The sequence below is a fragment of the Callionymus lyra genome, chromosome 18 (assembly GCF_982586985.1).
Source record: "Callionymus lyra chromosome 18, fCalLyr1.hap1.1, whole genome shotgun sequence".
Taxonomy (NCBI): domain Eukaryota; kingdom Metazoa; phylum Chordata; class Actinopteri; order Syngnathiformes; family Callionymidae; genus Callionymus; species Callionymus lyra.
In genome coordinates this window covers 15496532-15510095 of record NC_141835.1, presented here as the reverse complement: position 1 = coordinate 15510095, position 13564 = coordinate 15496532, and the positions used below count along the sequence as shown (strand labels likewise).

Below are 13564 nucleotides of genomic sequence, written 5' to 3'. Positions count from 1 at the left end.
TCGGGTTCCTTCTCAGTGGATTACCAGCGGTGTAATCGAGTTAGGGGGGGGGGCGCTGTGTGGCCCTCCGTCTCGGGGCGGGAATTCATCAAAACAAAAACAACTATTAAGAGTCATATCAAGAGTAGCAGATGTCTAAAGAAACTAGAGAACATTTATTTATTATTTTGTATTCATTTAATAAAACGTATATTGGTTTGATGAAGCCAGATCCCTTTTCCTTCTTTTGGCTACATTTTTGGGGTTGTGACTAAATGACATTAGGGGCCAAATTATATTGTATCAATGTTTTGAGAGGCCATTTAAGAGCAACTAATGTGAAAACCCTATTTTCCTGACTTACATGTTTCAAATATTAAAGTCTTTCTCTCTAAGATGCAGTAACTCTCTCATCATGACCATGTTTTGAAGTTATTACATAAGTTCTCCCCTGAAATCTCAGCGAACAAGAGGTTACAAGAGTGGACTCCATTATGACGTAATAATGGTCTTTACTCCTCCTCCAGCCAGCTGTAATCACGCCCCGCTCTGTTTATACAACGAGTCCCTTGGAGGTGGAGACTCTGAGATTGATGACGCGCGATGACTCTGATGCTTGACCAATCACAGGCGAGTGGGCGTGGTTATGGTAAAAAAGATTTGATCGCCATTAAAAAACTTAAAAAAATTAAGTGTTTCTAAGTGGGCGGGGCTTAAGTACATTTTCTAATGTAACTATTTAAATTAAAAGAGAGTTTTGTACAAACAGACACAGACTTTAAATAACAGAAAACTAACAGAATTGTCTTAAGTAAAAGTGGGGTAGGTGTTCTCAAAACATTGTGAGCAAGCTTTTTTTAGTTAAAATTCCAACCTTTGCTGTCTTATTCCTTGCAATGGGTAGTAGGCAGGTTAGGGTGATTGACATGTCATCACTTAATCATTTTGAACAGCCCGCTTAAAATATATTTAAAAAAGTGTTTCAATGTTTTTTCATTTAGATATGAACTGGGTTTAAAGCAGAACATGTTCCAGGAAATAACAAATTAAATCTTAATGGTATCGACATCATTTTGGGGGGAACTGGTCTAAAAGTGTTTTAAATTTGCATTGCGTCTAATTTTGTTAAAAAACTTTTGCTGCCCCATATGATCATTTTATGGGCAAGTTTAAAACATGACCTGAACTCTCATCACTCATGGTTTAAAAGGAAAATGTAACTTTGAAAAAATACACTGGAAGTTTTGGCAATTTGAGTATTTTGTTGTTCTTTCAGCTGAATCCCTGAGGTCACACGGTTTGGCGTGATTCGATGAACAAAATTACAGATATGAGTTTTCTCCTCAGGTTCTCTCTCCGAGGACATCCAGAAGAGACTCGAATGAGCTCCTCTGAGAGAAGACGGTCGAACAGGTCTAAAAGGAGAGGAGGTCTGGGCCTCTTTACTTTGAGTGCTGCCCCCGTGACCTGACCACAGAGAACACTTTTGTTGTTTCCAACACTAGTTTCAAACAATGAAGATCATATTTCCTGCGCGGCGGCGTCCAGCACTCTTTTTATCACCGCTCTTATTTACAGTGATTGTACATTAGCCGCTGACACACTGTTAAACTGAGTCATCTTCTCTTTTGGATCCCGGCTCCAATAATCCGTCACCCTCTTGTTCACAGTCGCTTCACGTTAGTTAAAACCGCAGGAACTGAACCCGGCCCACGTTTGTCACTCCTCCCCGCCGCAGCCATTACATCCATAGATTTTCCCTTTGATGGGATAATTTGCTCTTTCTATCGCTCAGGAATGAAGTGATCCTCGGTGCTCCTGCTCCGGCTCGACGTCTTCAAATACAGTTAATTGCATTTGAAGAAGAATCAATGATACACTCACGGTGACAATATCTTTCTTTTAATGTCACTTAATATCCTGACTGCATCAATAATCCTGCATCTACTGCCCAGCGTGACTTAATCTAGCAGCTGCACAACCGTGCGGAGGTTCTGGAGATGTTTGTTCACTCCATGAATCACATTATGATGTAAATAAATAATGGAAGCTGGGCTGCGGGTTTGGAAGAGAGTGCTCCCCCAAGTGGAGATGAGGGATTATGTTTCTGCTTCTCTGATAATAACAAAAACACATGTTCAGGATCCACCGGATTAAATCCAAATCACAGGGATTTTTTTTTTGATCTGCATTGATCTGCACAATTGTTACTTTTAATAATTACCAAGAGCAACGTTTCTAAAACTAGTGATGGATTTATACTTATTATTATGAAGGAAACCACATTTTAAAATATTTAAAATAAATGTTCATATTTATATGGTTATAGAATTAGTAAAATACGGAAAATATATGACTTGAACTAACTTTAAACCGTTGTTTCTCCGAATATATTTACGTATTGTTTTAAACGGTGTTTTAAATATGTGAAAATATATTTTTTAATCACCTTGCTTATAAATTCATGGGTATTAAGGAACAATCCTTTTCGTTTTTTGTCTTTAGAACTCATGTGGAAAACCAGACTCTGAAATAAACCTGCATTTATATTTATTTGAATCAGGTTTTGGGTTAAAACAAACAAACAAAATAAACAAAGTAAATGATATAGTAAATGAATAAATGATTATTTTCTCCTCATTCTTGCCACAACTTAAAACTATTATTATTGTTGTTACAATCCTAATAATCTTAAAATGTCGTTTAGCTGTTTCCCCTTCCATTTATTTAAAGATTATATCTTGTTTTTTTGTATCGCTCTTTAAAATATTCTGCTCATGTATTACCTCAAGCATTAATTTAAAGCCATCATTTGGGATTATTTGCAGGTTTGAGCCTCCCGACAGTGAGGTTATGTGATCTGTGCAGACAACAGATGACTCACTTCTATTGTCCTCTAACTTATTCATCAAGAGTGGAAACAGGCAGCTTTGCATGTCTGATGTTTCTCAGGTCAAAATGTCAAAACGCACCTCATTGACAGCGTGAAAATAAAAACCTGTTTCCACTCATTTATCTTTAGATTCTATAAAAAAAATGCATTATTCTGTCGTTTTAAAAAAAAAAGAAAAGGAATAATTCAACTCTTATTAATACATTTGATTGACGTCCACCTGTCACCTCAGGCGCTCGGGGTCAAGCTAGCTGGAGGTGTTAGTTTTATACACCACTGCACACGAGAGGCGGGGTTAGCGTCGTTAAGCGTGAGTGACAGGTGAACGGGATGCGCCGCTGAGTAGAGCCGACCTCGACATACACAACAACGTGGAGGCGACTCGTGCAGTCTGACGCGACGTTCCTGCGACCGCTCAGGTATAAACTCCATAAAACACACATTTAAAACACGACTCGTGACGTTTTTTAACAAAGACGAAAAATATATACTTTTCGTAAACAAATTGTAATGGTGTTGTTTTACGCGAGAACACACGCGCATGCGCTCCAAGTGTCAATTATCATTAGCATTGTTAGCATTAAAAAAAAACAATTTCATCCCCACTTTAAACATCTGATTTAACTGTAAACCCTGGATTATAACAATCTTAAAACGTAAAATTGTTTTGTTTTTTATCGCATCTTGTTTTGATTATCTTCAACCTATTATGTAAAAAAAAATAAAATAAAATAAACCGACTAAACATCCTAACTAACTAAGCTAACATTGGTTAGCATTTGGATTGTTTAAATAAAGTAAATTAATTTAGTTTTTGTGCTATGTTTAACATTTTTATATTAATTCATTGAATGGAATCCATTATTATTCCAATATACAATTACATTTTTTTAAAATAAGATGGAGAATATGATTATGTTTTGTTTATATCCAAATCTCTCACTTACTTTTATGTCTGTTATTTTACTCATTTATCATCAAGAGTTAGAATTTGATGTTCTCGTATTATTGACGCTTTTATTCTCACTTGATGTCATGTTCTAATATGTGATACAATCTGATGCTGTCGTCCTTTTTTGTCACGATAAACTTGTTCCGACACCGAATCTTCCGCTCATACACGTGTATGTTTATAAGGCGATAATCTGTTACGATTCCCTATAAAAAACCAACAACTGTTCCCTAAATTTTTTTTGTTGCTGGCGACGCAGGTGATGACATCAGTCCCAGATTAGATAATCACTTCTACAGTTTCTAACAGCGTGATGGAGCGTCTGACTCGCGCCGCTCTATTCTTTACTTTCTATCTGATCCCGTCCTGTCAAAATCAACTGTCACATGCTGTGATTTTTCTTTTTTCTTTTTCATAACAGAGCCGATAAGACGCGGCGATAGCGGCGGCGGAGGCTTCATAGCTCACACTCTGTGACAAAAGTGTGGATGTCACTCGAGGAGAAAAAAAAAAAGAAAAAGCTATGCCAGGGGTTTCGCGGGCAAATATGCAGCAGCGAGATTTATCAACCCGAGGCAGCGGAGGTGAAAGACAGTAGACGCGAGCGATGCAAGGTGAGAAGAGAGTAACACCTTCTGTGATGCCACGCTGGTTCGTACCGGGGTTCGCGACTTAAATCTTGCTGGCTCAGCTGTTTGTAACACCGGGAGGATCCTCGTGGCGTGATCATACTCACGATGGAGGCTTTTTTTCCACGGAGTCGTCATCTCGCTGGTCCGATTCACAGGCAACCAATTATGAATTCAAGTTTGAAATGAGATGTTGCCGTTTTCCCTTGTAATCCCTGTATTTATCATAGATTATTAATCCTCTTTTTGCAGATGTTTGAGTTTGACTCAGTGGTTTGAATCCTAATGGAAGTCTTTTCATAATAACCACTTTTAATTCACTTTTTCTTTGTTGGAATTTGTGAAACTATAGTCAGCAGTGTAATTTATTAGTGTATAAATACAGATTTAGGTCATTTTAGTGGTGGTTGTAGAAGTAGATCGTTTTGTGTTAACGCAGTAAAAGTACACAGGATTGTTTTCACTTTAAGTTCATATTAATTCAGATTTCTTCAATATATCTGGCAGTGACATCACATGCGTAATGTTTCACGCTTTTTTTCTCAAGTATATGTTGTATTGAAGCAGCTAAACTCTCTAGCAAAAGGGTCATACAAGTGTCTTATTTTATCTTAACTTATTGATAATTAACTGCAGAAACTCTATAACCTCAATATCGTTCCCTCACTGAACTCACTTTTAATGGACTTTTTCTTGCAAGCGTCAGTTACACTGTTTCGTGTCTGAGGCTCCTGATTGGCTCTTTGCATTTCTGCGCTCTAAGAAAAATCACTGAATGTTCGAAAACATTTAATAACAAGTTCTTTTGAGTGTTCTGGAACGGAAGCCAAGAAAAAGGAAAAAAGCTAATTATCACATCAGGACAATAATACTTCTTGACATTTTAAAGGAAGTGAAAACAATAAAATGACCGTAACAAAGTTTACAAACTAATCTTATCAATCAAAGGTGAAGTATTATAAGATGAACTCAAGCTATATGGGCGACCATTGAAAGAAAGACATTTTAAAATCTGGTGATTAAGAAATTAACTGTAAAAAAAGTGTTTCAAAAAGTTCACTCTAGACCAGACCTGAGAAATTTGTGGCTCGGGGGCCACATGTGGCCCTTTGACTGTTTTCATGTGGTCCTCACGAGTTCACTGATTATGTAGAAAATCATTTCATTTTGTATGTATTTCTAATGTTCATTACTATTCTCTAAATATGTAGTTTTAAGAATTTTGACATTTTTGTAGTAGAGTTTTAGAGTATTTATTGACTCCCAAAAAGCTTTGTGGTGTCTTGTCCGAAAACAAATGTGTTTGAGGGTATCCCTTGTGTTGCTTCTGGGTCAAAGTGAACGACCTCCACGACTAAATACGTATTTATTGAAGTTGTTCACCTTGACCCAGAAGCAAAACAAGGGATACCACAAACGCATTTGTTTTGGGCCTCCGGGTCACCTTGACCCAAAGACACCACAAAGAGAGCCAATAAATACTCACAAATTGAACGACCTCCACGACTAAATACGTATTAATGGAAGTTGTTCACCTTGACCCAGAAGCAACACAAGGCAAAAAAAAACATATTTGTTACCAGGTCACCGCAAGGTCAACACAAGGGTTAAGGAATATAAGGACATTTTGGAAAGAAAACATTACGTTTGGTTTTATTATATCACTTTTTGTAATGCTTTTCGGTTCTTTATTTTTGCTTGTTGGCTCCTCACAAAAGCCACTGAAAGCCCGGGGAAATGTTATTGCCCACCACTGCTCTAGACTCAGAGGAAAAACAATCTTAAATGGGTTTCACGAAAAGCGGAAAAAAAAGGGTCTAGAAAAAGAAGGCGTGTTTGTGCAGAAGGTTAATTTCCACGAGCGTTCGTTCCTGGTGATCCTTTAATCGTGTGTGTTTCCGTGTGTGTGTGTGTGTGTGTCACACGCCGCCGCTCGAGTCACATTTCAATGTTGGTTTCTAACGTCACGTCTTAATCCCGGCTATTATTGTCTTCTGATGATGATCCCTCTTCACGGAATTAAAGTGGCAGGTGTTTGATTTGGCTCGGGCTCTTAATTGGCCGCCATTTACTCAGTCGTTTGTTTCGCTGGTTGAAAAAAACCCGCCAGCAGATGCTGTGTAATCTGTGCCACTGTTGCCCATCAATAAGTGTGGGGATGATCAATAGGGATTGCGTGATGCTTTTGCATTGATTACAGAAACGTGAGCCCCGACGGGAAGGGAGGGAGGAGGGGAAAAAAGAGGGGAGGGTTCTGCTGTCACCGTGACCCGACGCACCTTCTGAGTGGATCCGACTCCTCCTCACACACTGTTTACTAACTAAAGACCCCTCGTCAGAAGCCACTCTTGACTTTCCCCTCCTCACCTACTTTTCAGAGGCTGCCGAAGTGTCATCCCCCCCGCCGCCGCTGCCGGACCTTCCTTTCCAGAAAGATGCCATGGTAAGCCGGGGCTCTTATATTATAAGGATACAGTAACGCGGAGAACCTTCGCCGTCCGTTGAAAGGCTATCTGCATTCTCCACATTCTCGCTGAGCTCCATCAACAGTGATCTAAAGCTCGGGGGGTTAGAGAAGACAGGGGCTGGATTTTCCGCCGCTTTAGAAGCCCGACGGGCTTCGGGAATATGAGTTATGGCCGAGGATCATCTCTCACAGGTGCTGAAAGGTTCACGGCGCACACTCTCGCTCGCACACGTCGCACCGGGCGGATGGAGTTAGCAACACGGCTCAATAAATACGCTCGGCGTCCTCGCCGCGGCGGGGAAGAGAATCGCTCTTTTTGTCAAGAGGCGAAGAGACGTCTGTCGGGTTCATCGAGAGCAGAAAGTTTGACTCCGACCCCCGGACTAGTCCTTTTTTTAAACGTTTTTACTATTTCTTAACTTTCAGGTTTCATTTTATATATTCATTAAATATTAATTTAAATTAAATTAAATATTTTTTCTAGTTGTTTTTTCATTTATTTATTAATTAAAATTGAGATGTAGCCATTGTTAAACTAGTGTGTGTTCAGCAGTGTAATTATAACAATGGTGTGTGTGACATGAGCTGTTTTGTTTCACCATAATATATTAATTACAGTTAAATAAGTGTTCACTTGACTAGTAACCATTTAACTTTTAATCTCACTAAGATGAACATTAAGATGATGTGGTTTGTGTTTGTTTGGTGTAACACTATATTTTTTATGACAGTGTTCAGTGTGTGTGTATGAGTTGAGTTTTAGTGTGTGTTTGGCAGTATTGTAGTGTTTTTGTTGGCTTCAGTTGTGTATTGAATATTACACTAACTCATGGATCTACCGTTTTTGTTTGTCGCTGCTTGAATTAAACTAACAGTGTCGGGAAATACTGACCGAGCGGTTGTTGAGGATTTATGACGGGTCTATATTTCATGAAAAGCAGAAAAGAGGAAAAAAAAAGTGGACCTTCTTTGAGTTTTCTAACTTTCCATAAAGATACTTTAGTGATGAAATGATGACAACGTCAGACAGTGACAGCCTCCCAGTGAGAAGGTTGCTGGTTTAAATCCAGACTTTTCCCTGTGTGTGTGTGTGTGTGTGTGTTTTCCCTCCACACACTCGTCCAAAAAAGGAAGATCATCGATAACGATCGATAGGTGTCGTACTCCGGGGCGAGCCTCCATTAAAGCGAGTAAATGAATGTTTTTAAAGTTGGGGCGATCAGGTCTTAAGTGAATGTTTTCAGCCAGCAGTGCGAGGTATAGGGTCCCTCCTCCCCGCGGCTCCGCCGGCCCCTCTGTCCCTTTAAGCCCCCCCCCCCCCTCAGCAGCAGCTGCTCCATATTCATCAAGCCCTTGAGTCTTAAAGAGCCCCATCCCGACCGTGGAGAGACTCATTCCTCTCGCCGGCTCCCTCCATCCTCGTCCCGCCGCTCTCTCTCGCTCTCTCTTCTCTCGCTCTCTCCACCTCTCTCCGTCCGTCCCCCTCCCTCCCTTCGTCTCTCACTCCGTCACAGCGCTTCCCTCGCATCACACACATGCTCGCGGTCCATCAGAGTCCGACATACCTGTGCAAGGCAGGGGGGAAGCGGAGCTGGTGGCGGCGTCTCTGAGGGGCTGTCGTTCTGGGGAAAGAAAACGGGGTCTCAATTGTTTCCTCTTTCCTCTTCCTCTCATTCCTGGAATGCTAAAACTGGACTGATGGACATTTCAGAACTTTGTCTTCCAGACCCGCTCAGCTATCATAACCAGTAGGTGTCACTCAGTCGTCACTCTCTCTTGTCTGTTTAACGTAAGCTTGTTTGTTTGTAAACTTCTTTTAACCTCGACAAACTTTTTTTTCCTCTAAAACGTCCTGCGTGTGTCGTGTCGTCGAACTGCTTAAGAAACCATCGAATGCTAAAGTTAGATCGTCCTGAATGCAATGAAATACTGTCATTTTATTTAATATCCTTTTGCTGTTGGCGACAAATTAAAATGTTTCTGAGGATTTAGGGGAAGTTTTGGCGAGTTATAGGATAAGATTAGAGACTAGAGCAGCTGCGAGTTTTATATCCACACTTTATCATTTTTAATATTTTTAATGAATCAATAGTCTCTTTGGTATATTAGTTGGATTAGAATTGACTGTTCTCACATTTAATATTCATGATGTTTTTCTTTACCGTTTGCAAATTGATTTGTTAAGAAATGTTTTTAAATTAATGTCAAATAATTATCAAAGCTTGTTGTTTATTCCTTCAATTAATGTATTCTTTTTGCATACATGACTATTAGAGATAAGATGAGAGTTGGAGTCATGTGACAGTGATTCTGATGATTTACAAATTGCATTTCTTAAAAAGTTAAAATTAATTGTTATTAATTCAAATGTGTTAAATCTATGTTAAACTCTTAAAGAGTTGTGGATATTTTTAATCCAACTTGTACTATCATTGTAATAATATTGTTTATATGTGTCAGAGAGAGGGAAAACCATATATATATATATATATATATATAATTGTCCTTCACTTTTATTGTGATGTATGAAAATGTATTTAGTATATTTTTATTAAATTAATATAATGGTTGAACAAGAAAAAAATGCATCAGATATTATTTTTAAATCATGTTATTTATTATTTATATATTTAAATATGAATTACTAATTGATATATGATTTAAAATATTTTATCTTAAATTACCATTTATTTATCAATAACTATAGGAGGTAATTAAATAAATATCAGTCGTGCTAGTGTGTCATGTTGAATTTTCTTGCTCAGTTTCTCAATTTAAAAGGTGAATTTAGAGTTTGATTTGCTCAGAGGTCGATGTTTTTCTGCTGTTCCTTCCACCAGTGTTGGATTAAGTTCAATGTTTCATAGTTGTCGGTTGTGAGATTTATTTCTGTGGCGTCCAGGTGCGTTTTTTTTAGAGTCTCCTGTGTAGCTTCTCTCACACCCAGATATTTAATTGTATACCCGGGCTTCTTCTTCTTCTTCTTCTTCTGCTCCTCAAATGTCCCGTCAACACCCCGGGACTTCACCGCCGCCGTAAACTCTTCATCAAATCGGAAGCTTTAAACAAGCCACGAATTAAATTTCCATTCCTCCCACTTGGCTCTGAAATCTCGTTGCGCGCGGCCCGAACGTCCTGTGATTAGGTTGGAGGGCGAAACAATTGCATTAGTCCATCTTAAGTTAAAAGCTCTTTGACCAAGTGTTTCATTGTTGTCGGGTTAATCACATTTTTGCTGTCTTCATGGAGATGCTATCACACGGGAGAGGCAGCGGCGGGTAACCAAAGCACCCCCGCGCACACACACACACACACACGCACACACTCACACACACACAAACGCGGTCCAGATGGGATCAGCTTACGGTAATTTGGTTTCAGAATACATTACCAGAAGAGGCTGGAGAGCGGCCGTCCCGCGGCCAGGACACGAGCTGCCGTCCGCTCTTGCTTGACAATCAGAAATGTTGAAGTGAATCTGTGGCGCGACTCTAAAATCCTTCTTCCTTGTACCAACAGGGCGTTGTTGTCCAATTCATTAGAGAGAATCCTGAGTCCGCTGGCCACGCTGGAGCCCTCTCATTTCTGGTATCTAGTATCATTACTTTCACTGTAAATGTGTCACTCAGCCTCGAGCTGGGGGGGGGGGGGGGAGGGTTGTGTGGGACAAAGAGGGGGGGACACACACGTGCAGATGTAGGGGTTCACTTATCTTTGTGTTCTGGTTATAAAGTTACGATTTCAGGAAATAAAAACTTGTAGAGTGAAGACAAAAAAACTCTGTGTTTAGTGGGATGTAAAGTTAATCTACTAAACTGTTTCGGCGATTAAGATATAATAAGCAGGAAAAATGAAGTCGTTAGCTCCACTTGTGTGAGTCCAATATTGCACAGAGAAAGACAAATGCGTTTATTGTGTTCAAGAACTCGTAATCTAGGAAATCAAATGAGAAAATAGGTTTCATTTTCATCTGGATGAGGGATTATTTTCGGAAGCGCATGTTTCATTTTAATGGTGAATATCTCGTTTGAAATATTAGTCGCTGTAATACAGGATCAGAAACAATGAATATAAAATAACATTTATAATCATTAAAAATATAAAGAGTGTATTGGCAATATTGACAAAAAAACTTGTATCACAAACACATAAAAATGCTTAAAAGAACCAAACTTAAAAAGAAAGAAGGAATTAAAACACTATGAGGGGAAACTAGAGGTAAAAATAATTGACCATAAATTAAAAGTATTTCTATATAAATGTAAAGATATATTTATATTTTTTTAGATCTACATTTGTAGACTGTATGGTGTGAATATCTTAAAAGGAAATGTGGAAGAAAATATGTGTTTCATTGTATTTTATCTTGTAAGAAATCTGGTAATATTATCACGATAATGTCAAAAAATAGGGTAAAAAAAAAAAAGGGATACAATAGTTTATTTACATGACATTATTTCTGTCACAGCCAGTATTTGTCAGAAGTATTGATTATTTTCATCTTAACTAAGTATAGATTTAAACTGAAACTAAAGCTTCATTGATATCGAATTCAAAAATTAATTCCTTCAGAAGTTCGAAAATATTGGTCCTGTAAAAAGATGTTAAACAAAAGTCACTTCTCCAAACTTTCACAAAAAAAAAAAAAGCGTCCCTCTTCCCCGGTAACCTTGGCCACCTCCTCCGCCACCGCCGCCGCAGTGTGAGAATCTGTTTAAAAATAACCGGGGTCCATTAGTCGAGGGGGATAATGCTAGCCTACGTGGGCTCTCATGCCCTTGTGGCGGCAGAGTGCTATCACTGACACGGCGCGTCAGCACTTCTTCCTGTTGCTCCAACATTGAAGGGCTTCTTTTAATTTACACACACGCGTTCAATAACATGCTGCAGAGTTCGCCGGAGTGAAGAGGGTTTATTGAAATTATGTTTTTGTTCCAGATTATGTGACGCGCTTGTGGTGTGGATGCATATGGTGATCTCATGACGAGTTCACCGAGGGACGCAAACATAGTTTAAAACTCAGATGACAAATTAGAAGTGGATTATGTTATAATGAACTTAAACTTTCAAGTTATTTTACATCATTTCCATATTTAAAAAATACAACAAAGCATATTTTATATATTTTAATGTGATTTATTCCCTTATACTCGATTGCATAGAAAGTTATAAAATAAAAACAGTATATTTTAAGCTAATTTATTAATTAAGAATTAGTTTTTGTTATTTATCTTTACCTTGGCGTTTGTAACGCATATTTAAAATAATTACACTTTCTGTGTTTCAGGGTGAGGGGGAAAAAAACAATATTAATGTGTGTTTAATGTTTAAAAATGTATCTTAAATCTAAATATTCACCTTTAAACAAACTTAAATATACTTAGAAAGCCTCATTCAGTTTAAAAAAAAAAAAGTATATGAATAATTTTGCACCATAAAATGCACTTTCACTGTCCGGACGTGACGTAATGCTTGATAATATTTAACTGGTAATTTTCCTGTTTGACACGGTTCATAACCATGTTCTTGTTTGTTGTTAGTTGCCTCTACTGCCCCTTCTGACCAATAACGGCATCACACATTGTTGTACAATTTTTGTCATTCATGTCTTGCTTCGTATTGTGTATTGTTGTATTTTAATAGTTGATTCATATTTAATTTAAAAATATTTGACTAGTTTAAGGGTGATTGATTTAACTTACTAATGCAAATAGTGAGTAATAGTAAATGAAGTTCAACACTTTTCAAAGAGGCTTATGTGATTTTTTTTTGAAAGAGTATTTTTGTTTAAAAGATATTTTGTTGAATATTTGAATACTCATTTTTATTCATCAAATGTTTTTAAATTCGCCAGTTGACTGCACTTGTGTGTCAGACATCATATATTTTGTTTGAGAGGGTCCTGATAGAGGGCCCCCAAGATTTCTGGCTTAACGTCATTCGTTTTCTCACGTTGATTTCCGACATTTATCTTGTTTCAAGTTTATTGTTGGACTAGATTAGTTGATCTTCACTGTTTGACGATGGCTTGAGAATATTGGACTGCAGTTGAGATATTATCAAAGACCTAAATCACATCTGAATCCCGCTGCACCGTCACCGCGGGGTCGCAGAGACGTGTCACGAAGCGAGGAGAAGCGATGCGCCCCCTGCAGCGTGATGGATCCGACGAACGCCCGACGCTCTTCCGTCCGAAAGCGTGGAAGCCGGTTCACACCTGAGCGGCGGCGGCGTGCAGGCAGCGATGCGTCGTTTATCAGCCGAGGCTATTGGTATTGAGCGGCCGCTCTTTTGAAGGTTATGTTTCTCAGCAGTAATTGAAATGCAAAATAACATTAGGATCGATGGTTAGCTTTGTTTATTTATGAAATCAATATTGAAGCCGTTCGTCACAGACGCAGATCTGATTCCCTCTGACAGATCCAGCAAGTCTCCAGCGCTCGGCCTCCACCTATCGGAGCCCATCCACTTTTTTTGGGGGTGTCCTGATGTTAGTTTTTTTATTTTTTAAACGACAGCTCTACATCTGATTTACCTTGAGCTATTCTAAGGCAGTTTAACACGATGGTAGATTTTTACTGCTGTTGCTCAGGCTCTTCTGGCCCAAGGGAAGTGGTTGTAACCAATAATCTGCCATTAACATG

General features: G+C 38.7%; 1 protein-coding gene across 5 annotated transcripts in view; it reads left to right on the top strand.

Annotated features, from left to right (window-relative positions):
- The first annotated feature begins 4201 nt into the window (after positions 1–4201).
- esrrb (estrogen-related receptor beta) overlaps positions 4202–13564 on the top strand; it is a 64919-nt gene continuing 55556 nt past the window's right edge. For 2 of the 5 annotated variants that reach the window (XM_087780467.1, XM_087780466.1), the window contains exons 1-3: positions 4202–4438; positions 6832–6896; positions 10440–10508. In XM_087780467.1, the coding sequence (XP_087636593.1) occupies positions 4313–4438; positions 6832–6896; positions 10440–10508 (260 nt within the window). In that variant the 5' untranslated portion in view covers positions 4202–4312. Of the gene's footprint in view, positions 4439–6831; positions 6897–8373; positions 8669–10439; positions 10509–13564 lie in introns of those variants that run through there. The other 3 variants (XM_087780468.1, XM_087780469.1, XM_087780470.1) reach the window with 3 other exon arrangements.